This window comes from Brachyhypopomus gauderio, chromosome 17, assembly GCF_052324685.1.
Source record: "Brachyhypopomus gauderio isolate BG-103 chromosome 17, BGAUD_0.2, whole genome shotgun sequence".
In the NCBI taxonomy this organism is placed as follows: Eukaryota; Metazoa; Chordata; class Actinopteri; order Gymnotiformes; family Hypopomidae; genus Brachyhypopomus; species Brachyhypopomus gauderio.
The window spans coordinates 16,700,225-16,727,254 of record NC_135227.1 but is presented as its reverse complement, the minus strand read 5'-3'; the positions used below and the strand labels follow the sequence as shown (position 1 = coordinate 16,727,254).

Here is a 27,030-nt window from a genome sequence, read left to right as displayed (position 1 = left end):
ACTTAATTTCACTGTTCGCTGTATAAATCACACGACTGCTACACTGATCGCTCAGTGAGCACATCAATGCATTAGCTGTTAGCTAGCCACACATCTCGGCGGACGGCTAGCTCGACCATCACAAACACACACACACCGCACAAACACGCGAACTCCACACGCTAAAACCCTTAACTTTCATTCGCGGCCTTCAGATCGACTCTTTGTCTCATCTGTATCCAACAGCGCGCCGAACGAGCTACTTACCTGTGGTGTACGCTCTTCTGGAGGGACGCCACCGTGTCCCAGTACTCGCTACTGTAGAACGCCATCGCGCATTAGCAGCCGCCTCTTCCGCTTTAGCGCGCGAGCTAACGATGTTTACACGCGTTGCCATACGCACCGCTACCCACGTGACCCTTATTGTAAACAAGGAGGCGCGCCGTGACGGAGGCTCGAGACCGGCTTCACGCGACCGTGGTTGAACTCGCGCTCTATTGTAGAAATAGTGCACTATATAGTGTGCCGGCCATTTTGAAGTGATATTTGAATTCTCCGTGATAGATTTGACTCACTATATATATATATAGTGCACTATAGAAATCCCACAAGACACTGCGAATTGTAGCGCACTGTACACTACGCAATTTAGTACGTGAGGAGAAAAACACCGTGCGGCACAGAGCAAATTTAGCTGGTTAACTGACTACTAAAGTGTATTATGCGCTATTTGGAAGCGGATAGACGTGAAGTAACTTTAGGATCTAAAAAATGTAGGTATCTTACAAATACTGAAGAGTTAAGAATGAATTGGTCTAAACGAGTTGTGGACGCTTTGACATGACACACTGTCGTTGACTTGCTGGGAGAATCGAAAGAGCGGCAGTCAATTTGCTTAATTAATACTTTAATTAGTTAGGTCGCTAAATAAACAGTATTAATGACAATAAACAATATATATATATATATATATATATATATATATATATATATATATATATATAATAGATAGATAGATAGATAGATAGATATGACAAACTATAAATGTTGACCCTATTTGCGAGTCACCCTTTCCCTATAATGTCAACAGTGGCCATCCTAGCGCCACAGAGCTTCCTAACTTCTTCAGTCCTGGATCTGTACAGAGAAAGATTGGTGCTTGAGCTTGCCTGACGTACAAAGCTCTACTTTATGAGTCCCATTTCATCATATCCTTTTCCAATCATCTGCCCTGTAAGCCACTACGAGAGCCCATCCACACACTCTCCTTCGTGACCCTAAGCCCAGGCAGCAGGTAAACATCCCGATTTCCTTGAAGCTGTGGCTCAGAAAAAAAATAACTTGTTGAAGAGACTACTGACCTTCATCAAAAAGAACTACCACTGTTTTCTGTCTCACATACAGTGAAAAGGAAGAAGCAGAATGTTCCGGGAGCTCATTGGGTTTTTCTGTCAAAACGGGCAAGTAACTGTGTTAGATTCTCAGTGCATGAAGGTAAGTGTCTCTCAAGTCGATAGAGGTGAGTGAGGGGCATTGACAGAGGTACGGAGGTGACACTACTGGCTGGAATTCAGTGATTCAGTTTCTATAGTAATCTTCCGGATTTTCACAGTTTCACCAAGATGAGATAGAGAGAATTTGAACCCACTTACTGTAAATTGCTCTCCTATTCTGGCATCTAATAATATATGTTTGTAGCTTCTTCCATTTCCCAGCTAGCCTGTTTTACAGTAATAGAATTCTCTTCAGAAAGGGCATGTTCAAATCACTAGCCCCAGAATACTGCTGCCATTTACTTGAGTTCAATAGTAATGGAGGTAAAATGGCACAAGGTCAGTTTTAACAAAATGCCGAAATCTCTTGCTATCCTGAGCCCTGTCATACATTTAGTTTGATGCTGATTGTCATCAGAAACAGAAACAAAAGAAATGTTTCTTTTGTTCAGAAAAATGTTTCTTGACAACCATTGCAATATAATTTAAGGAAATGTTACATTACATTACATAATGTTACATTAAGTGTTTTGTAGTGTTTTACATAACACAAGGCAATTCAAGTAGTATTAACATAATTCACAGCATTTTGATTGTAATTCTAATTAGATTCTAATCTGATTCCAATCTAATGTCATAAGATCAAAGACAAAATCTTAGTGTTGGTTTGTTTATGGTTGTTAATTCTTTGTTAATTCACAAGAGCCTCATGCAAATCAGTACATATGAAACATGCCATTCTTGACCATGTCCTGGCCAAAGAGCAAACTCGTGCTGTAGAAAACAGACTTTCTCTGAAGGGTGATTAAAACTCCTTTTGGGAACAAATGTTAGTTTGGAGCACCATAGTGTAAGAACCCCTGTCTTACACACACACACACACACACACACACACACACACACACACACACACACACACACACACACACACACACACATATCAACATTTAGTTACAGGTATCCCTGTGAGTCTTGTCATGCTTTGACGACTGATGCCTCTGGATTTTATATTGCCCCCATCTCCTATAGATGAGGTGATCCCCCACACCCCCCTCCCATGTGGTCCCTACCCAAGCAATTTCCCCAATTCTAGCCCCATCAAATTGCTCTTTAGCTGTTGAAACAGGGAGTTTTGCTGTGCTTTTCACATGCTAATCTCCCCTATTCATGGTCACTCTGTGAGGCTATTTGTTGGCTAATAAATCCTCTTGTTTGCTTCCTGCATGTATAATTGATATTGTTACACAGCTCTTTGTTTGAGCAAGGAAAGGCTGGAAGGCACTATTTTGGAGGTGATAACAGCGAGATTTGAATTGCTGTTCTTCCAGTCACTGTCAACACAACTTCCCCTTGAGATCTAAAGCCATCATTCCTTGACAAATGTGTCACTCGCTAAGCATTCATACCACAGAGTGGGTTTGACATTGCTCGTGAGTATAGGCAGAAAAATGGTGCACTTCAGTTGAATAAGACTGACACTGAAAGAGAAAATGCATGAGATGTAGACTTTGTTTTTGGCCATGTTTAGGTTGCTTGTTGGTGATATTTGATGTCGGATCATGACTCAGAGCTGGAGATATAGACTGATTTATTTTATGGCATACAATTAAATTCCTTATATATTCAGAAAAGCAGGACACATTTATTCTTCTTTCCCACACTTTCTTGCGCATCCTAAACTCACTTTATTACAGAATCTGAGCCTGTAATTTACTGCAGGTTATATAATATTACTATTAATAATCTAACAATAAGTTCTCAGAATTGTGCTTTGAATCTTTCTATTCATTATTTAGGATCTTGGGATATTTGTATTTCAGCAAGTTATTAACAGTGGGAGATATACATAGGAGACTTTGATCTTATCACTGGACTCTTGTAATTTTTGTTCTTGTTCTGTCCCAGATTCTAAATGCTTGGAGAAATGTACTATTTTTTGGTTCTTGTATCTTTGAGATTGTCCATATTTCATTTCGCCTCCCCCTGCCAGAGTGTGTTGTCCCTCAGATACTGTATGTAGGGTAATTGATATGCCTTAACAGAGGTCAGAATTTGCATGTGAATTAACAGCAGTAAACTGAATTGAAATTCTGGGCACATCGCAAATTATTCCTTTAGACCTTTGTTTCTGTGCCTAGGAGATCCAGGGTGCAGCCGTGAAGCAGTCAGAAACATCTGTCTGTTCAATAATTTGATAAACAGCTTATACAAATACAAATCGTCTCCAAATTGCCCCTGCTGAAGGCTCTTTTCTGTCTCCAGTGTAAAGTCTGGAGCCATTCGGCTCAGCTGAATGCCTTATTTGGTTTCATCTGCTTTTCTGCCCATTTTTTGATTCTAATGGCTGTCACTCTTGATCATGTTTTTGTCTAATTGGGACTGATTTGAAAGTAATGCCCAAGTGTGAATGTAACCTGGATTTCATTTAAAGCCATGTAAAGGTCCCAAGAGGAAATAAAAGCTTGATGTGTTCTACTGGGAATAAAACAAAATGGACTATACCGTAGTGACATCAAAACACTGTGTGCTCAGATATCTAACCCTATGTATTAGATAAATTACTTCAGCAGTAAATGCTGGATATGAAGCCATCCAGCTGATATGTAAAATATTTTTAGCATGCACAAAATAAAGATATTTTTTCTATATGTGAGTAAATTGTCTACATGAGGCTCAAGAGAGTCCCAGAGTAATTGTAAATGAGGTGAATTAATTTTTATTCTGAATGTATTCTACATCAGAGTATAAAAGCTTTCAAGTTTTTTGTGTTAATTCAATGGTCACTTGTTTTATAATAGGTTTATACCATCAGGAAAGTGAATTTGACCAAGCTTTTATCATTGTTCCAACAAATGGACACTCATAGTTAGCATTATTGAGGTTTCATTTTGACACATGCTTATCAAAAAGGTTGAATATGCAATTTGCAAGTAATGATCCGAGTTCTTATTATGAAAAATCTAAAACATTACAAAATTTGTATGAAACTTGAATTCAATCTAATCATGTTTATCATTATTAGAAAAAAATTTCTTTATTTTTATTAAACGTTGTTTTACAATTCAGTGTATCATGTTAGCAGTATAATGTAGAAGAAAATGTATGCAATGATAAAAGCTCTTTAAGATGTATACAGAAAATAGTTCTTTTGAGGACTGGTCCCTTTTTGACTCCATGTTCACTGAAAACATGAATATTGCATTTTAGATCATTGCAAAACATTTGTGACACTTTATAACTTTATACATTTCTGTATAGAATGATATTTGCATATTCGTATAGAAATGTTCTCCTGTGCATTACATTCATTCTAGGAATGTGTGTGTCAGAAAGGGAGATAAAAAAAACAGTGGGAGAGAGAGAGAGAGAGCTAAAAAGAGTGGGACAGAGAAAGAGAGCAAGTCAGAGAGAGGGGGGGGCAGAGAGAGACAACGAGCTAGAGAGAGAGAGACAGAGAGAGATTTAAAGAGTGGGACAGAAAAAGAGAACAAGTCAGAGAGAGAGAGTGAGAGAGAAAGAGAGCGAGACAGAGAGGGAGAAGCAATTAGTGAAGTGCTGTCAAGTGGATAAAAAGGTGCAAAACCCTCCCTTTTTAAAATTTGTGTTAGAAACGTTAATAAAGTAAAATGGAGAGGGGCTTGACGAGAAGCAGTTCTCTGAAAGCTTTTCTTCAAAGCCCAAGATTAAGGGGGAATTGGACACAGCCTGTCTCCCAAACAAATGTCAAGACATTATGTCACCTATGCCTGTTACAGTAATTGTCACTCTCCAGTAGAAGAACTCAAAGTTGACTTGCAGAATAGATGACCTCTCTCACACTATGAATTGATGTGGTATAAAGCTAATTTAAAAACAAAGGCTTCCGTAGGTTGGGGATGTCATTGTGTCTAATTATGAGAGATAATTTGAAATGCCTCTGGAAAACATGCACTGCTAAATGTAAAGCATTTTAATTGGGCCAAATTGATGAGAATGGAGAGGACTGCGCTAAAAGCATGCAGTGTCACAAAAGGTAACCTGCATAGAATCTGCCTAGTAACACCTAGGTGTAAAAGCCGTCCATTACTAGAGAAACACGAAAAATAAAACAATTCAAAAGATAGTCTAGTGCAGACATTGCTTGCAGTAATACAAATATCATTTAATTATTTTTCCCCCATTCCAGTCATGTATCAGAGTTCAAATAAAATGGATGGTCTAAATTCGTCACTTATGTCTAAGTCATTTTGGGTACATTTCACAAAATTGGTGGCCTACTTATATCCTTCGTTTTGTATTTTTTCTTTGCTGAGAATATCTGATTATCTCTTAATATTTGTTTATTTATCCATAGTAAAATAGCAGGACAAATTTATGTTCAAAGAAGCTGCGCAAGATACATTTTCAATTTCTTTCTCCCAAGTAAAAAACTAATTTATTGCGTTACCTGTGTTAAGTTGCTGCAGGTCTAAAAGCACTACTGTGTAGTGGTGTCGTTTTGGTGGCTTTTAACAAGAGAATATGCAGTTTAGTGTTAGGAACAAAATTTTATATGGATGTCTGTAGATCCACGTATTAAGAGAAATGTAATTGAAACAGCCTGTGCTCGTTCTTCCCAGGGTAGATCGCTTTTGAGTTGTGCTGTCAAAAGACAATCAAGAGTGTCTTATGCAGAAGAGAATTATACCTGTGGGTGACAGTAAAATATGGCATACATTATAGTCGCCTAGTTTTCATACAGGGGATGTGATTCTTTTCTTTATGCAATGTTTAAAGCCGGTTGTATATCAGATCACAATGGTAAGTGTGTCATTTCTGGCATGTTGTGTTCGTTTATTTGTTAGTTTATTGAGCAGACTAATTCTGTTTGCAGTCACGCAGAAGTGACTTTATGGTGCTAGTGCCGATTTTACGGTACTGGTGTTTACACCTTGTTACCTCATCTTCTCTCTGTTTCGTTACCTTGGGTTTATCATTCTAGTCATCCCATTGGTACATCTCAATAGGTAGCTTTTTTAAAGGACAGGGGCTCACTTTACACCTTGCATGTGTTTGCTATCCAAATACCATCCAGGCATGCTGAATCCCAATTACAGTTACACGTTTCATTGAAATGTATCTCCAGTGTTACAGGAAAACAGCAGATTGTTGTATCATTCAAAATAATAGGGGAGAAGATTCTGTCACACTGAGTTCAGCAGGGGTCAATGTCAGTACCACCCCAAAGACTATTTGGGGACCAGAAAGCAACCAGGACTGGTGGGAGAGAATTGCAGATAAATCTGGACTCACCCGAATAATTATCGTTCTTTCACATACTGGACAGATATTTATTTTGTGATGCTTCTGCTTCTTCAACTTGTATGCAGATAAAGAAAAAGGAATAAAGTTTAGACTTGGGTCGATTGTGATCAAAGTCCTTCTCTGACCAGCTGTGATTGTGGTTTGAGAGATACCGAGATACAGTCAGAGTTTGATCACAAAGTGTGCTTTTGAAGCAGTCAGTGAAATATGATCATTACATGCTAATCAAAGCCTCATGCTGATGTGAGATTTTGAAGGGATCTGAAGGGAGATCGTATAAACAATGGTGACGGAGGTAAATATCTTAACTTTTCCTCCACCACTCTGAGAAATCAGACAGAATGGAACCAGCTCCAAGGGTACGAAGAAATAAACACACAGAGTCCAACATGAGTGTCTGGTGTTATGAAAAATAGTTACCTCTAAGACTTTTGTCAAGTACTAGTGTTACTCCAGACCTTGTGAACTCATTGATTCAGTTGTTATTTTTATACAGGCTGCAGTTCAGTCTCGAGTGCTGTCTGAGGAGACAGTCATGCACTGCAGGTTAAAGGAAGCGCTGCAGAAAGAACACTGCCTGGTTGTCTCCATATTTCCACTCTGCTTATGGGAGATATCTCATGTCATGGTGGGTGAGTTCTGCCTTAGACTTATTTCCAGAACTAGAGACAGAGAAAGTGCAAATGGCTGCACACTCAAGAAACACATGAAGGATTTGTCATAGTTTTCTTAGTAATATCAGCAGATGCTGGTAGCGTCATTAACTGTTTATGTTATATAATTATATTCGTTTTTCTTTACTGTACCTTGTCCATGTAGCATTTTGTAGTCTGGCACTACAAACTTGACGGTCTACTAAGTTGTTTTTAAGTTAGGTTGTTGTGTAAATTGAACATAGCGAGCATTAGCATTAGCATCCATTATTTTTGCATGGGTTACCTTTACCTTTATAGTGGCACAGGTTACAGTTGTTTGGAGTGGGGGCACACTGCTCACACCACTCACACTCTTGCAGTACATTGAGTGAGTTACTTAGACTAGATGAGAGGTTGCTATTGGTTTTCTGTTTATGCTCAATAAACATGAAACGCAGCAGAATAGGTGTTTTAAAGACTTATCCAAGTTTTATGTTAACTCTATTTCACTACCTAACCTTTGAAATAATCTGGGTCCTGCATCCCCCTTGGAAGGAGATCTTCAAAATGTATTACTTTTAAGAAACAAATTAGGCTAAATACAAATGTCTTTTAAATAATCAACACACATAATATTTTACATTGCCATATCATGATCAAGGTCGAAAGAAAGGATGGAAAATGTGTGTGAAACTATACAATGTCTTCATGGAAAACAGTTTCTTCACACCAGAATTTTGTTCAAGTGAAATGTGACCCAATCAAGAGAGATTCCAGGCAACCTCAGAGGAAAGGTTTTTTAAGCTCTTGAGACTGAAAAGGATTCATAGTCAGGCTGTTTACATCAGAAGGAATTCAGTGTCAATGCTACTCTTTCCAGCTGTGGGCATTCCTCCAAGGATCGGTACAGAGGCATGGCGTAGCATTCTTTACTAAAAAACCCTAGGGAAACATCTAAGGATCTGCGGGCATCCTGAACTGTGATCACGAGGCCACCATAATAAAAAAGCCCGGGGGGTTATTACAAAAAACACTACGTTCTAAAAACACCTGCGTTGTGTTTACAAAAGAACACTTGTGTGTTTCGTATCACCACCGTATCAGTGCTCTATGGACACATGAGCTAAAAGGTGAACCTTTTGGTAAATATGGACTGCATTGTGTTTGATAAAAACCTCTTCTTCGTTGCACAGGAGGTACAGTGATGGGGATCTGGCCCGCTGCTTTAAGAGCTTGTGATGCCTGAAATCATAGAGCAGGGGTGCCCACAGTTTTCAGCTTGCGAGCTACTTATAAGATGACCAAGTCAGAAAGATCTACCGGGGTGGCAGCGAACGTAATTTGTTGAGCGGGGGGGTGGGGGGGAACGACACTTCCTCGGTCGATCGCGATCGACGTAATGAGCACCCCTGTCATAGAGGGTCCAAAGAAAGATGACTAGCACCAGGAAGTTCTCTAGCAGGAAGTTGTACGGCATCTTCCTATGACTTCAAACTCCAATTGGGGTCGTGTGTCAAGACATTGACCTAAACACTAGAATAAAACATCAATGAAGTGTCTAAAACATGTCTGTGTATTATTAGCCTGAGACGATCACACTGTAATCCTATGGTGTGCTCTGGAGTAGACCAGTCTGTTCAAGCAACACTTTCCAAAAAAACACACATAACCTGCAACATGAGGTAAAAGTACATTACAAATATGGTGCTCTCATTAGCAGCTACAGAAAGCACTTAAAACTTAAAATGGAAATGAATTAATTTTCGCCACTATTGATCTAGATTGTTAAAAGCATTGGTTCAGTAAGATGTGACACTGGAATGTCTTTTACTGGTTAAATAATAGTGCCTTTACAATAATAATCTAAAATATTATTTTGAGTAAAATGAAATCACATTTAAGGAACCATTATTGAAGAAATAATGTTCATAACTAGATGCGAATACATTTGTTGTTGGGGTTTTTTTTTTTTTTCCTTTGCTGCATCATGGTCCAGTAACTATTGACCTGCAGAATTGGACCTCGGTAATTGTAATGTCAGCTCCGTAGCCTGCTTGTCAACGGCATTATTTACCCATTCCCCCCTAACCTCAGCTCTGGTCAATCAGCTCCAGCCCGGATGTCCTATTTGACACCATGACCTGCCTTTAAAAAAGAGCTGTGGGGTTATTCGGAGCATTGACTGCAGGCAGCATTTATTTGTGTGTCTGTGAGGATCCGTTCGCGTCCTCACTCATTGCGGGTCGCCCTCTGCTGACACCACCACTGGAAAATGTGCTTATGTGGGCTTTGTCTCCTAGGTCAAATTATCCCCCAATTCTCCCAGCACAATCTGAACTCCCATCTCCAGTGGATGGATCAGGCTGGCTGCCACATTCTTCCTATTAAGCCATGTCAGTTATATAAGGCAAGCGCATATGATGAACTCTGTCACCAGCTTGCCTGCCTCCAATATCCCCATAACATAGCATGCATATTGATTGCAGAATGTGCCTCTGAGAGACCTTTTCCCCCCCATATATCCATGAGGAGCAGGAGAATCGTGTTACTGTGCAGCTGATTAGAAAGCTCATGCATAGGAAATCACACGTCCGTCGTCTCTCCTTCTCCCCAATCTGCCCACAGCGCAGGTGAAGACAATTTACACATTGGTGGGCTAATGGATACATTCATGGACAGCAGTGAGCACAAGGAAGGAAAAGGGAGAGGGGGGGGGGGGGGGGGGGGGCACAGGGAGGGAGGGGGTGCCAGGGGCAGTAATGGGCTAAGGCCAACGCAGGCCAGGAGCCCTGGTCAAACAGACACTGCGCATAGTAGCGGATCAGATAACATCTAATCGGATGGGGCGCGAGCTAATGAGTGCGGTCGTGCCCTGCCGACGCTAGCTTTTGGCCCGCGCTAAAGACACTCGTAAACAATTCGGCCGCACAAGCTTCAAACACGGCCGTAATGTGTTGATTCAGCAGGTAATGAGCTGCTCCCAGAATCAATACACCACCCCCCACCCCACCCCAACCCCAACGCCCCATTCTGCCCCCTCCTGCCCAGGCCCTCTGTAGCGGAGCATGGCTAGCAGAGTTCGGCGCTGGCCCCTCCCCCCGTGACCCCTCCATCGCAGTAAGGACAGAACACTGTCTGAAGAGGTCCATTCTCATATTGCAGAAGGCAGCCGAGTGTCAGAACTTTCATTCGCGGGCGAGCGAGCGAACAGGCAGCCGCCGCATGCTAATGAGGCCCAGGCTATTTTCCACCTTTTTTATCTGCACATTATGCTCTTGACTCTGGAGAAGGTGGGAATTAGGTTGGACCTCAGTGTCAGGCTGCCTGATGGCTGCGCTCAGAAAAACTGGTAATTGAAGCCGATGGCTGCCGCGGAGGAGGCCTGAATTTGGAAATAAACAGTTTCAAGCATCGCACGTCATTTCTGGAGAGATGGCAGGGGAATGGAAATGAGCTGTCTGGACCTAATGTGCTCACACAGCAGGAAAAAAAGTGTTGGGGGGGGGGGGGTCTTTGTGGATGACAATTTCACTCATTAGAACTTCAATGCAGCCATAATGACAGGGAGCCTTGGGACGGTAAAATCAGAGAGGGCAATTAAGAGACGTCCTCTAAACTAAATGCAGATGGCATGTAAAAAAAAATAGTAATAATAATTACATTGTTGTGGTTTCACCTTGTAAGATACGTGTAATTGTTTTGAATCGGGGAGGGGAAGATGGCATACGAGCTCTCCTGCTGAGATTTATTTACTTATTTATTTTTGTCAGACTTGGAACTTCGTTTATTATTACTGTTTGTGTATTAGCATAATGGGAAGTGGATCAATTATTTCTCCTCCTGTTGGCAAAGTGACTTATTTGTCTTTTTAAAGTACCAAGGCTGGTTGAACATCTTCATCAGTGGTGTGTTTCTGTATACATACATACATACATATATATATTGTGTGTGTGTATATATATATATATATATATATATATATATATATATATATATATATATATATATATATATATATATATATATATATATAAATGTGTGTGTGTGGGTAGGTAGGTGGGTGGGTGGGTATGTGTGCACACATGCGTACATTTGTTTGTGTGTGTGTGTGTGTGTGTGTGTGTGTGTGTGTCTTTGTTTTTTAGTCTGCCAGCATGATACCATACTTGTTTACACCTGTTACATAATGTTGCACAGATTCCAGGATCATAATTAATGTTTCAAAATGAGGCAATTATCCAAGCACAGCCCACTTCAGCCAGACGGATGCAAAATCAGCCGCCTGCTTCTACAGCATACGGCGGTTATGGAAATAGGGCTTTTTTTTCCTGCCTATTGTTCTAGTCTGAGTGCAGAAGCGTTAACCCTCGTGTGCTGAATAACGCAGGCTGTGGGGGGAGCTGCGGCCCCTCTGCCCCCTCCACAGCCCCCCAGGATCCCCTCTGCCCCCTCCACAGCCCCCCAGGATCCCCTCAGCTGCCGGCCGCTTTCCCCGTCGGTCTCGCCAGCCCGCCGGTAAGCTGCCTGGATCCACTAGCCTTGCCCCGTCTCCGAGACCAGCAAGTCTCTCTTTCAATTTCCACTGGATTATCAGCAACAATACATTTCAGCAGATGTGCAGACCCACCCCCCCCCTTGCCCAACCCCTCCTAAAATCCTGCTCCCCCTTCCCATGAAAAATAAAACTCATCTTCTGTTCTTTTTTTTTTTTTTTAAATCAACCTCCATGAGCAGAATGAGTGTGTCATGCATACACTAGTGACCCGGACTGTTTCAGACCGCCGCGGCACTGCGGCAGAACACCCGTCAGTGCTCAGATTGACTCGGAGCCCGTTAATCCCTGTTGCTTTTTAATATGGTGCAGCAGAGCTGAGACCTGGCCCCCGCGTGCACAGGCGTGAAACCTTGATGTGCGGTGGGAGACTGCAGGGGGTTTTCTCGGCTGGCAGAGCCTTCATGCGCATGAATAAAACCGAGGCTTACCAACCTCCCTGTGCAGCTAACACACGCCACCCGGTCCCATTCGATCTGTTTTTAGGGTGCTTGCGAGGAATAGCATCCCCCCCCCCCCCCCCCACCCCCTTCCCCTTTCCAACAGAGAGGAGGATCTTTTAGCAAGCTCTCTCTGGGCCTGTATTTTGGTATAGTTATTGTGGGAGATCTTCTGTGAACTTATGCCATTCTATTTGCCTATGCCTCAAATATAGGTGTAGGGAGCCACGTACACACTGTAAATGGCATGTCTGAAATCTCAGTACTGGAAAAACAAATTTAATGACTCATCTTGCCAAGAATGCCTTACCACTGATGTTTTGCCAATTATTTGAAATAAATATTATGTCTGGGAGTGCAATGATGTTAGATTAGTAACATTTGACACAATTGGTTTTGATATTTCTGAAGTGCATTTCAAAAGAATCATACCCAAACCAATTCTAATTCATAAAAATATCTCAAAAATCAAAGTCATGCTTGTGCACCATCTGTTTTTTTTCTTCTAACCCTAACCCTGTGTATCTAGTAAACACTGGATGCTTTGGTAAAGCAAACGATATAAATCTGTGACCCCAACAAGCCTCGCGTGGTCCTTTTCCCAGCTGTGGAAAAACACCTTCAGCGGTTTGTGCTGAAACTATTAAACTGGGTCAGAAGCTGCTGCCGGCTGTTGGACTTCCCACTCCTCTTCACCAAAGAGAGGAGACGCGGTTAGCCGCGAGTGTTGTGCCGTCGTACGCGAGGCCCGTCTGCACACTCATTACCAGACCCTGCTGGAGGAATTCAAACACTCGTGCCACTCACCTTCCTGCAGTTCTCACCCTGGCACTGGTGAGGGAATGTGCACGTAAGCCGGGCCTCCAGCCTCAGCTCTCGCACCCCGGCCCCCGCCCCCTGAGCCAGGGGCCACACCAACGCCACACTAGATCCAAGCCAGCATTTCACCATCAGCTTTTTGAAAAAGCATGCCCTTAATGTGCCTTTAACTGTGCTATTAATGGCTCAAATCTCAGTCCACTATTGTTGTTGACAATATAAGATGAGTATTTAGAATGTGAATGTGAATATTTATCCACCATTATTTAACATGTACGTGCAACCTACCGTGTGTTTTCATTACCAGAAAGGCTCTGAATGCATTTTTAATGTTTAATTTTACAAGAATAGGGCTGGTGACGAGCTTTTACAGTCTCTGCCGAGACAAAAGTCAATGAAGGTGTTTCATCGCTGACCACTTACCACTCGGACTACCATAGTGGGGACATGCAATGTCATAGTGGTGCCATAGGATGTCGTAGTGGTGACGTAGAACGTCGTAGTGGTGCCACGCCCAGGTTCACGCCCAGGCTGGGCTGGCGGTAGACGCAGGCTTCAGAGGCTTGTCCGTTTGCCGGTGTGTGGTCTGCAGTGCCTACGCCTGCTGTGCTCGTCTGCGTGTTGACATTGTTTCATCTTCAGTGTGGGGCAGATGATCCAGTCCAGCACGACGCCCCATAAATCTCACTGGAGGATGTGCTTCTGAAATCCCACAGACATCATTGATATACTCCATTCACTTTGCTGTTTAATCACAATGGGCATTTTGTATAGGGCCCAGAATTCCTTGTGCTCACCAAAATATGCTAACTTGTTTCTGTCTTCTCAATGAGATTTGGGTCTGAATTAATGCGAACATGATAGCTTCCATACCAGTATCTCATCATTTCCAGGCATTCACAGCATGTTGGATTTAGTGTTATATTTCAGACATTTTCCTCTTGGGTATTTTTAATATCAACACTCCAGGTTGTGTGTATTTTCCAACTTGGGCACGGTGTTTTTGAAAAGGAAGCGCTGCTAGCGGGAGCACCCCGCATGGGTCTTTGAAGGCTTCTGAGCTCACCTGGAAAAAGAAAAAGGTTTAGTGTAAGGCCCGCTCACCGGGCCGCCGTTCTCAATGGCAGCTGTGCGTCAATACCAGCCATATTACTGAGATCAGAGGGGTCAAGGCTACCCTGCCGACACAGGAAGAAATGCCCTTATAAACTAGAGGGAAAGGGGCCTCGCTGGTAAAAAGAAAGTTGGAGCTCAGTTGCAGGGGGTGCTAGAGAGACTATTTGAAATAAACAGAAATATGATTTGAAAAGACAGGACTGGACAGCTGCGTTCCTGCTTTATCAGCCGCGATGTCACCGCGAGTCAGCGTCTGTGAAAAGAGACTGTCAGGCGTTTACAAACATGGAACAAACGTGAGTCACCAAGTTCATGTGATCTGTGGAAATCGGTTGGCGGCAACAATCGAACATGAGAGCGTGCACTTGCCCCGAGGGAGAGGAATTCAGTCTGTAAATAGTGGTGCATACACTGGTATATATCATTCAGCGCGCGTGTGCGTGCGTCTGTGTTTCTCCCTATGCTACTCCCCGTTTTCTCCGTATAAATTTCTGTGTGGATGCCCGAGGTTCGTCTGTCCCAGTTATTTTATACATTCTGCTACCCACAATCAGAGATGACTTCACTCTAAGGCCAATCACTCCACAGGAGAAAATGGCCAGAATTCACCTGGCTCTGATGATACACGGACAGCCATTAGGTAATCATATAGATGAGCTTTGTGGAATTCAGTACCTTTTTATTATTATTTCCTATGGGGAAATTCATGAATGATTATGCAGTTTTTGGGCCTTAGCAGGTGTGATTAGTGTCCAGTCTCTGAATGGATGTAGTTCTTAGTCAATTAGACATTGATTAGTGCATAACAAATCTACTTCATTCTAAATATGCTAATTAACAGTCTATGTTCTCACGTCAGTGGTTAAAAGCACTAGTAACCTCATGCAAGCTTCGAATATGCTGCTCTCTAAATTGCTTGCATGGGTTTCTTTGAAAGGCTGTATTTAATTACATGGCATACTGTAGCCAGTTGGTGGGCTAATGGAAGTTACATTATATGTAACAGATATGGTGGAGAATCACTTAGTCATCATTAATGGATGCAATTTGACTTTGCAGTATTTCCTTGCTGTTTCAATTTAAGAATAAAACAGTCTGTTTGAGGGAAAGGATCTGATTAAAAATGCTTTAATTGAATTTGCAGTTTAAAGGTGCAAATGAGATGTGTTAATGTGATAATAAATTGGCATAAATTGACACTGCATATATTGCAAATGCTGTCCTAGTTTTCTCATAGGGACAACACTGTCTTTCTGAGATCAGTTGAGAGGGAAACACTTCAGTAGTCCACACTGGAATTTTAGTAATATTCCACACTAAAGGATAACATACAGTATTGTTCTTTTTCTAAGGAACATGACAGATACAGTGACTTTCATTTTAACTGCAGCCGTTCAATGAATTTCAAAGTAGCAGCTCTGAGTGATCTAGCAATAAGCATTCATCTCTGTTTAATTTGCCATAGCCCAGACACTTAAAAGATAAATAATCCCCCCGAAAAGCAGTGCAAATGGCAAAAAAGACACAAAGAAAATGCGTCTGAAATAACGTTAAAACAAATCCAACAATTAAAGAGCAGCCACTAATTCACAGGCATCACAACAGAGCCATCTAGTGGCGGTGTACTAAAACTACACTCTTGTTCTTTAAGGCCACCTATGACAGCATTTATAAAACCGGGACTGTGCTCAACTTGTACAGTTTATGAGGGATTCCAATGGTGGTCAAAATTTAGGTGGAAGACTTCATAATTGTGAAGGTATTATACACACACACACACACACACACACACTATGTATGTATATATATATATATATGTGTGTGTGTGTGTGTGTGTGTGTGTGTGTGTGTGGGGGGGGGGTGTGTGTGTGTGCACACACACGCACTTACATACATACATAGCTATAGTAGTAAAAAGCGCCTTTCAATGTTTATCTATTAGTTTTGACCACAATAAAGGTAAGGTATTAAAAGTTGGTTAAGGGTGCCCCCATCTGGCCACAGATCTAATCAGTACCTGATGCTATAGCTGCATCACACTGAATGGCTATGCTCACCTAACAGCTGGTAAGACAACCTTCATATGCACAGTGTTCAATGCATAAAAGCATCAAACAAAAAAGCATTTATGATATTCAGGAACAAAATTAAACATGTGATGTGAAAACCATAAAATACCTTGAAAATACCATTTCATTAAGAATGTATACAGATAGTGTATACAGCATACATACTCTTAGCAGTGCTATTAAGTGTGATGTATTTTTTTGTTTAGGTTCAATGATGGATTTTTTTAATGACATTTTATAGGTTTATTTTCTCAGCTTCTCTTCCCTGCCATTTGTTTCTTCCCCCTCTCTCCTGCTGTATCTTTTCTTTCTCTCTCTCTCTCTCTCTCTCGCTCTCTCTCTCCTCTCTTTCTTTAAGACTGTGAGGTAGCATTTAAAGACATGTATAGAGAGCAACAGTTGTTTTGGACAGGCTCTCTCTGAAGAGGGGGCCAACCTGCTTACATTCCTTTCATTTGCAGTCCTGCTCCTGAGTCTTTTTCTTTGAGCACAGGGCTATTCTGTTTGTGAGTATAGAAGTCTATTAGGTGAGGCGAAATTGCACTGATGGACACTGAGCGCTCGGAATCAGCTGCTCAATAAAGGCTCCCTAATTGCTTAGCAACAGTGTTTCAGACCTCTCATTTGAGATCAAGAGTTTACTGGACTGAAGACTTTGCTTTGGAGAAATAGAGCTTGCACCATTAGATAAGACGGGGGGAAATGGGTTATATCTGCATCCGCAGGCCCCCCCCCCCCCCCCCCCCCCCCCGCTCTCTCATGCCCATCCACCACTGCCAGACCTCAGCACGATGATTATGTTACCTTTCAAATGGCTGATGTATTCAGTTCAGTAGATTATTCTCTGTCATCTCAGTTAATTGAATTCTGTCCATCATATTTGGATGATTTTTGCATTTGCATAAAGGTTAGAGTGGTGAAGAGTGTCAAACTTCAATTTAGACAATGTCAGTCAAATAAATGTGCCACTGTATCAGCCCGGGCAAGGTATTAACAGAGCCTGGCAGGAATTCAAATATAACGTGCTGCATTGTCATGGATGGAGACTCACATATACATGTATATATAAATATGAAAATGGCTAGCGTAGGGCTAGGGGACGGTGTGCGGTGGAGCTGCAGGTCTGTGTGTGTATATGTGTGTGTGTGTGTGTGTGTGTGTAGGGAACAGTGCCCGTTTTAGTCATCTGCTCCTACTGGATGTCTATAACAGAGAGTGAGTGGGCACTGCACTCCTCTATCTTAGACTAGAGCCCTCATCGAGACTGCTCGCGCTCCCCTACTCATCCTCAAGTGTCTTAAGCCTCCAAAACCGAGAGAGCCGGGGGAAAACACTGCGACGCCATCGGAGGTTAAGTCCCACACCCCACCTGAATCCTCCGCCATGCCTTTAACTGCAGCAGGGCCCCGTCATCTCTTCATGGCTTCTCTCCTTGTCAACCAATTGATAAAGCAGCATGCCTGTGAAAGAGAGAGCCATAAAGACGCATCACCCCCCCACCCCAGCCCGCCCCAGCCCGGTGCTGCAAATAGAGCAAAGACTCTAAAAAAAAATCGTGGACAGTCTGGAAAGGGGATCTGCTTTAGTGTCACATTAAATAAGCATGCCTCCAGATCCAATTACCTTTTGATGGAGCAAATTGATTTGTATTCCTTTAGTGGCAATTTTCACATTAGCCCCCCTTTCACATAAACATCCTTTGGATTGTGTGCGTGGCATCTGCCAGGCCGCACGTCTCGGGCACTCGCGCCAGAGGCCCGCGTGTGTGTCACTTAGTCAATACAGAGGTGCCGGAGACGGAGGGACGATTAGAGTGCTTATCTCCTTTCATAGCCGCTGAATGCCGCCTGAATTGAAGGTCAATATCTCGCACGTCCCCGGGAGCCGAGCAGGTGTCTGAAGAGCGCGGACTCGGGTCTGCTGCTGAATCATCACCACGGGAACCGGAGCTCCAGTCACGGCGCGAGAAAGGAGAATATTGAGTGTCGGCCCAGACCACGGCCGCGCTGACGGAGCCAAAGGCCATTGTGTTCCGTTACTGTTTTTTTTTTTTTCTTCCCGCGCTGTGTTTTAACCGGGCCCATTGTGTGGGCTCTGTTTCAGTTGGGTTGCAAACTCTGCTTGTCTGATGACTCTTGCAGTAATGCGCATATTGATCTCTGTGCACAGAGGAGAAAGAGAGAGAGAGAGAGAGAGAGAGAGAGAGAGTGCAAGGCTGCCAACAGTAAGGCGGCTCAGTGGTTTTTAAAAGCTTCCTCGGACCTGAGATGGATTCAGATTTGCTGCCTGTCAGTGAATTAACACCGGGAGAAAGTTCAGGCACACAGGCAGAGGAATTCTTTCCTCAATGTGCCATCTGGTTGAGGACATTTTCAAGGCTGTGTGTTATTGATTACATCGCCTTTTCTCTGAGCACACAAGCCATGACAACAACTCAGAGTGGCCATGGAATTTGAAGCATATTCAGGCAAGGTTATTTTTGCACTTTTTTTTTCACAGTCAGCCATTAAATTGTGAAGGCAGGCCATCTCCCCTCCTGGTGCATCACAGTCGATAGACTACCATACGGACGAAGGCAAATAGTCCTCAAGCAGAAGCTGAACTCTTCTCTCTCTGTTTGTGGAAGGTCTTAGAGGCCTGTGCAAACTGGAAAGCTACACAACCAACTGGATTAGCTCAGGGACACTTGAGTGGCGGCACACGTGTGAGTGTGTGTGTGTGTGTGTGTGTGTGTGTGTGTGTGTGGTGGGGGGGGAGTTTGGGCATGGCTCGAGGGTCTTGTCCACCCTGAGTGTCCTCTCATGTGGGTGACATTTCCTTTAGATGTTGCTGTGGATAGGCCTTTTTCTGCCCTTCATAGCACCGGCTCTTTATACATACATTTACTGATAGACTAGTAAATAATACACAAACATTAGCATACATAGAGCGAATATATATCATTTAAATTAAAATAGTATATTATTGTCATGCAGTGTCAATCAATGTGTGTGTGTATATGTTATATAATAATTAATAGTTTTTTTATTATTATGAGTTGGTGTAATAGTGTAAAGATTTCAGAAGTGTTATGACTGGGTTAATCGGTGAATGCACTATTTTTGTAAATAAAATATTTATGCATTCTGTTCAATTTGATCCAGTACCTTTAAAAACTAAAGTGTGCATAAAACTAAGACTATCTGGTTGTCTATCTGTGTAGATCAGACTGTGCTATTCTTACTGCATTGCTTACCACTGAAATCACATTAAATGTACCTTGTTGTCTGACATACTGCAGTATTTTAACTGACAAAGACTATTGTGAGGAACAGAAGGCTTTTGATAGTTTATGAATTGTAGCTCTTATTGATGTCTAGGCAGTAATCATTGCTTTAAAAGACAAATCTAAAATTCGAGCTGGTTGTTGGCGGTTGTATCTGTAATGGACGCCTTCAGAGGGCCATGGACCTCTGCTCAGCGTGTATTTACACAGTTGTCTTGCTTACTCACAATGGTGGCGCCCTATGAAGAAAATGTGGCTTGAAAGTCTTTAGAGGCCTAAACAAAGTCCTTCAACTGCTTTTTGTTGCTTTAACTGCTTCTTTCTTAAGCATGTCCCAAATATATTTGGCCCCAACCCAGTAGCTTTGATGAACAAGGCTCTATGAAATCAGTTGACTGTTTGTTGCAGCCCCCCATGTTGGACCGTGTTTGAATCCATGTTTGACAAGTAACATCACAAACGGGTCCTATGGCAGGTGCTAATGTTTCATCTCATAATCACCGCTGTGTTATTACTGGGCCCAGATGGTTCGTTTCCTTTAGTTTCAGTAACAGGGTCAATGAGATGAGCATGACCCCTGCATGAGCATGAGACACAAAAGTTTCGTATTGTATCTGGTATTTAAACCAAATATTCATACCCCCCTGTACTTTTAAGTGAAAGTAAACTGTACCACAAGTTTAATCTACACAGAGTCAAGTAAATGTACAAATACAAAGCAACGATCACCATATTCCCTCCTTATGAGTGACACAGTGGGAGAGATTACACTTTCTCAGAGTTCGAATAAGCCAAACGCGTGTGCCAAACACGACTGCAATCTTAACAAAAAAAAAAAAGAAAAACCCGACATCTGCTTTAGGATTTTATAGCCAACAACATATGTCCCTCCTTTGGTGACAAAGCTGGCAGCATCTCCCCTGCTGTTCGCTCTCCCCAGGCCAAACACACGTCTTTAGATACCTGTCAGCATTTATTATGCTGTCCTCTGTCGCACCGCAGATAAGGCCAGTTAAAGTTTAATGAAATTCAGCCTGGCTACACAGGCCCGCCTTGCATAATTTGTCACAGCCTGTGTGCCGGAGACCCGCCGCTCGGTAAACATGGAGCCCACATTAGCAGCCATTAGAGCCTAAGCGACAGCCTGCGCGTATGGCGGTGTGCGTGGGGCTGGGAGCGCGTCTCCCCCCGCTGCTGCCAGGGGCCCAGGGCATTTCTCTGTTGCCCCGCTTGGGGAAGCGGCCCCAAATAAGGCACATTTTGGATATTATGGTGAATATTAGGAACAGGACATTTTCTGCCGGCGTTTTTCAAAACACGGAGTAACCGAGCGCAGGTGCTTTGTTGTTTTACGTCGGCCGTTTACCTCAAATAATCGCTTCCGGATCATTCTGCGCTTGTGTTTCATTATAATAAAATCGCTGTACCCTAGCTATTTCACTAGACATAACAAATAGCAATTATTACCTCACTGCAAAAGATAAATATGTCTCCGCATGCAGATGCATGGTTTAAACAACACACACTACTCATACATACACTAACGTCTGCTTAGAGCCATTTTGTTTACTTACTGACAGAGAGATGGCCTCAGTTGCCTCTCAGATGGCCTTGGTGAGTGGATGTCCCCCAACGATACTCACTGTGCTCGGCAACACTGAGCACCCTGCCTTCATGCCAAGCAGAGGTAAAGGCCCACACCTGACAGCAGAGCTCATGCCCTGGGTCCTTCCTTAGGCACTGGCTTTCTCCCTCTGTGAGATCTGCCCACGGGTTACTGGTTTGGGAGCGTTCTGTCCCTTTTCCCCAGTGTTGTGCCAAGGGCGTGTGGCAAAGGTGGCGGCCTGCTGCTCTCTCAGCCTGTGCTCAATGGGGCACTAATGGCAGTAAGTGTACATTTACATTTACAGCTTTTAGCAGATGCCCTTATCTAACGTCACTTAGAAAAGTGCTTTGTCACCCACTCATAGAAAAACAGCATTTAAAATATTTCTATTGTGTGACATGAACATGTAGAATTAGCACTTTAAACCAAATACTTCATGATTGTTACAGAATTTTATTATTTTTGAGCAAAATGCTAGTCATGCCCTTTCCAATAGCAACAACTATGATGCTATCTTCATTAACAGTACACAATGCATGAATGTTGTGCAAATGATCTTTAAAATATTTAAGTTTTTTTTTTATTATTCTGTAGACAAACATTAATTACAAAGTGAACCAAAACAGATAAATCAGTACAACAACAAAGTCATCTGTAAGATTACAGATCAATTACAGCAGCAAAAACTTCACAAATATCTGTTCTTTAAAGTATTTAATATAAAAGAAACTTATAAAAACAGATCCCACATTCATGAATTTGTCCACACAGATACACAAACATTTTTGAGAACAGCTGCTTCTCTGCCTATCCCTACCTCTCACACACAAGCTTTGTGAAGAGCATGTCTCTCTGTCGCTCTCTCTCTCTCTCTCTCACACACACACACACACACACAAGCACACACCCAGAGCCAGGCAGCGTGGTGGGCTGTAATCAGTGGCTCTGTGACAGAGGGGGTGGGCGGGCTGGTGGGGGGGGCAGAGGGACAGGGGTGATAACAGATTGAGCGACTCTGATAAACTCTTCTCTAATGGCCCTGCCTGTCCCTCTCGCGCCTCTCTCTCTCTCGCTCCCCCCCCCCCCCCTCTCTCTCTCTCTCTCTCTCTCTCTCCCTTTTTTTCTTCTGCACCTATTTAGAGGAGTCTTTCACTGCTGCAGGGATTAGCCGGCCGGATAAGGGCAAGTAAACACTGGCTGCTTCTCTGAGCAAGCAACGGAGAGAGGGAGGCCGAGGGAGATAGAGCGAGTGGAAGAAAGGGAAGGGAGGAGAGTGTGAGAGAGGGAAAGTGAGAATGCTAGACAGAGTGAGAGTTTTGGAGAGTGGGTGAGAGGCAGAGTAAGAGAGTAGTCACGTATGTGCTGGGTCAAAGGAGACCTAGTTAAAAAGACAGTTAGGAAAAACACTGGAAACAGAAGGACGAAGCAGAATTTCAATATTTCACATGGTATTACATTTACAAATCTGCCTGCAAAATGCTTCATCTCTGTGAGATGCTTTTATTCCTTTTTTTTTGTTGTTTAGCGCACATTTTGTTGATTTTAAGTGTATTCTAACATTATCCTCTTTACTACAGTAGAGCACCTCATGGATGCTCTGTTCTGAGAGCAGTTGAAGTGTGTGATGCCAGGTGTTTCTGTGTGGTATGACACACACACACATATAGCAGGGTAAACATGGATTAGTTTGATGTCTCAATGACACTGTGACAGGCTGACAGGCCATGTCGTCTGTGCTGACTTCCTGGGAAAATATTTCAACATAACACAGAAAGATAACACTTTTGAATGGCTCGGTGATATTGATAATGTATAGAGCCTAATAATGTTCAATATGAGACATATCAAGGAAAATTGAACACTTAAAACAATGCAGAGTTAATCATATGTATTATTTAATTGTGATTTATTGTTTAATCTGTATTACTACACTGTCAAATATAGTTTAATTCATTATTCTAAATCATGACCCTAATGTACAAGCACTTTTAAAGTCATTATAAAATGTCAAAGTAATCATGTCCAGAAACACTACTGTAAACTATTGCATTGGTCAAATAACTAATTACTCACTCTATGAATTAAGCATTTCAATCAGCCACCTGCCTAATTGCTTAATTAAATCACCAGCCCCTCCAGACAACTGATGTGTGGTTAACAATCTGCTGTTCCTGGTCCAAATGTTCCCCCACCACGAGGGGTTCAGTGCCAGGTACAGCCAGCGCTGCCTCACATGGGTTCTCCACATCCACACAAATGAACCTCTTTACCTTCTACTGCATGGATAGAACTAATACACAAATTAATTGTCATAGAACAAATGGAATAACCTTTAACCATTTATTACATAAATAGTATAGTTTTATGTTTTAGTTATTCATGGGGAAGAAAAACCTTTGTATAATATGATGTGGAGGAAAGTTATTTCACATTAAATTCAATGTATGTGTATAGTAAAACATTATATATGTAATTGATTGTCGTAAACTCTTTTTACAGTTATAGCATTACTAATGCTGCAAAACTGTAAAACTACTTACCAATAATAAGCACATGTAAGCAAAATGTGAGCAAAAATATATTTGGAATTTTTGAAAACTGCCAGGTATTGAAATGTGTTTGTGTAAAACAGCCTGGTTTTGAAATGTATGTTATTTGCTTATTACTTGCTTTTATATATACTTGCTTTTTAAATATGAGAAACCAGAATTCTTTTTTTTTGTCTTTTTTTTCTTTGTTCACTCAAGATTCTCCTTAATGATGATGAAAATCACCATGCCAATATTTTTATTCATGTTCCCCTGGTATCTGAAAGCAGCGATGCATCAAGCTGCAATCAGCCCTCTTCACTTGAGCCTGATTGTGGTCAGCTGCCGCACACCGGGCCCTGAACAAACACGTCGTGTGCTGGCATTGTGGGCCGTGCGCTTGTGCGCGAGGCCGGGCCACCACAGCCAAGTGTTTCAATTCCTGAAGAGCTTCCAGGAGAAATTAGTATGTAATGACCACACTCGGCAAGACGAACGGCCCATTATGACTCTCGCTGACTGTACTTGGCTTTCATTTGCAAGCTAAATGGATGCGCGCAAAGGTGAGAGTTCACTAGCCATTCAAGTATTTGGCTTTAACGGGCTCCAGCACTCTTGCTTTATTCAAGCAGAAAGACAAGTATGAATAATCGCTCCAGATAAGACTCATCAAAACACGTCTCTGCTGCCTGCCACGCACGGTCTTTTTTTTTCTTTATTTCTGCCCCCCTCTTTCCTTCAAATGGCCAGTGAAGCTTGATGACAAACTACAATTCACATCGTGCCTTTTAATTCGCAATTTTCTTGCCTTTGTTGCAGCTATCTGATGCTGCTGTAGCTCACTTGTATTATTTTGATGCAAATTCTCCTCACAAACACCCCCCCCCCCCCCCCCCCCCTCAGCTTGGCTCTGTTTAATTTTGCGTTTGTTTACTATAGAGGGGAAAAAAATTCGATAGTCATGGAAAGTGACAGCACTAATCAAACTAAAATGGCAAGGAAATATGTGATCACTTACAAATGCATAAGGGAAGGCGACGAGAGAGCACACCAGAAAATGACAGCTAGTTCCACTCAATCAACCCCCCCCCCCCCCCCCCCCCAAAACCCCAACACATATAGACTTCCTCTAAATGATGTGTGTGTGGCTGATTTGTAAGGAAGGACAGTTTCAGAGACGTCTCTGTAAGCCATAATAAGCGAGGACTGAATGGTTTATTTAGATACATGAGGTTGCACGGCCAAAAGCGCTAATTCGTAGCCCCAAGGGTGTTCGTTTCACATAATGTATGCACAGGCTAATTTATTACACTGTGACTAATTTCCATTTCTTGTGCTTGGAGTTGCCTTGCTAATTATAGAATTTTTTTCCTTTGGTCATTTTTTTCCCTTATCCGCCCCTCCCCCATTCTTCCATAATTGCGTTTCAGCATTCAGGGAAGACACTGGCAAAAATGAGATGGGCCTTGCAGCGTGTGGAGCGCCAGTGCACCCGTGCCCAGGTGAGCCCCAACGGCCCTCGGGGCCGCGCAGTTCGACCCCTGCCTCGCCCCCTAACCCCCCCGTGCCCCTATAGGCCTTTGATCTGGGCCTCCCCGGCACGGGCCGGCGCGTACCTTGTCCCGTTCCACGGCGATCAGATACGGTGGCGGGCGTAATTAGCCGGGCGACTTAATTAGGAAAAAGTTAACTGTCACATGAAAGCCGACGCATCTGTGATCCGCGGCGCGAGCACGGTGGCGGGGCTCCCGGGGGGCCCACATCAAAGGGCCCTCCCCTGCTGCGCGAGCCCACTCCAGCACGCTCTCTCCTCTGCCAAATCAGGCCCGCTCATGCCAAGGGACGGAGCCCAGCAAAGACGCGGGCGGCGAGCGAAACTGCACCAAACGGAACGAGATGGAAGGGGAGGAGGAAAGAGGAGGAATAGACGCGGCACTCTGTTCTTCCCTGGCTTTCATTAAGGGAGGAATGTGAGGCAGACACAATGGGATACGAGGCCAAACAATGTCGCTTAACAAGACATCACTGGCTCATCATTAGCAATTTGCTAGGGCATAATTTCACCTCCCCTCTCATAATAGGTGTCTGGGGATGCTGGGATAGGCCAGGCTTTGTCCTTCCCCCTCGTTGTGCTGTTTGTTTATTTGGCCTGGGTCTCAAAAGAAAGAAAACTCCCCACCTATGGTGATGGCTAAGATAGTGCCGCTGTACTTTGGCTCCGTGTTAAATAGGGACTCGTCATCTGTTCCTGCGCATTTTTGAAGTCGCAGGCAGACGCGGATTGTTTAAAGAAAACAAAAGTTAATTAACGAGGAAAGATTAAAAGCCAAGAATGAGAAAACAAAGCATTAGAACCTCAGACCTTGCTGTTGCAAATGTGAGCTCATGTCCTTCTCTCGGTGGAGAATTAGAGTGGGAATAAAACAGTGTAGGATTTGATGACAGCCATGCAGTATTTGCCCCCTTCCCCGTTGGCCGCCCCGCACCACACCACGACCCCCTCTCCCTCACCCCCACTCGTTTTGGAAAAGAGAATGCAACAGCTGCATACTGCTATAGTGCCGTTAAATATGGTGAAACGGCTTGACGTGTATCGCCACCATTAATCACAAAGAAAAAGGCTTTTAATTTCTCTGGGTCTGCATCCTGTTTTAATTTCTCTGGGTCTGCATCCTGTTTTTTTTTTTTTTGTTTCCCTCCCCGTCCCCACAGATGGTAGAGACAGTTCGGCACAGGGCCTGCTCTGCCCGTCCCCCGCCCGGCCCATCACTCACTATTCTGTAGCTCTTTTGTCACCAGCAGGCACCGAGCTTCCATTTGTATGGAAGAGACGCACCGGCTCATAACGACCAATGCGGCGGAGTGACAGAGTGCAAACTGTAAACGATGGGAGGAAGACACAAACAAATACATCACGAGTCCTGACGAGAGTGCTTCAGATGACAATCGCAAGCGAGAAGAGCGTTGGGCTTAACTCCTTGATGGCCGTTAGCGCCGCTTATGCATGCTAATTGCATGGCCCAAGATGTGATGCTATGCTTCTTCTTTTTTTTGCCTCTGGAAAAGTTGTGAGGTTTTGTTGAAAGCTGAACCAGCTAGCCAAAATCAAGCCTGCTCTCCAGACATGCGACTGTAGTGGCACTACATTATATCAACAGTCCAATCAATTTCAAACCAATTGAAAATTCCTGTCCGTCTACCACTCGTCCAAGCACAAACATGCATTAATTTCGTCGGGCTTAACG

General features: G+C 43.0%; 1 protein-coding gene and 1 long non-coding RNA gene across 4 annotated transcripts in view; one reads left to right on the top strand and one right to left on the bottom strand.

The window, feature by feature from the left end:
• The window catches only part of kiz (kizuna centrosomal protein), a 29,306-nt gene extending 28,828 nt beyond the window's left edge, over positions 1 to 478 (bottom strand). Inside the window, exon 1 of one of the 3 annotated variants that reach the window (XM_076978247.1) lies at positions 247 to 478. In XM_076978247.1, the coding sequence (XP_076834362.1) occupies positions 247 to 311 (65 nt within the window). In that variant the 5' untranslated portion in view covers positions 312 to 478. The remainder of the gene's footprint in view (positions 1 to 246) is intronic. The other 2 variants (XM_076978249.1, XM_076978248.1) reach the window with 2 other exon arrangements.
• Positions 479 to 6,990: 6,512 nt separating this feature from the next.
• Positions 6,991 to 27,030, top strand: part of LOC143480916 (uncharacterized) — a 44,698-nt gene continuing 24,658 nt past the window's right edge. Inside the window, exons 1-2 of the long non-coding RNA XR_013121913.1 lie at positions 6,991 to 7,387; positions 25,216 to 25,287. This is a non-coding gene — a long non-coding RNA (uncharacterized LOC143480916). The remainder of the gene's footprint in view (positions 7,388 to 25,215; positions 25,288 to 27,030) is intronic.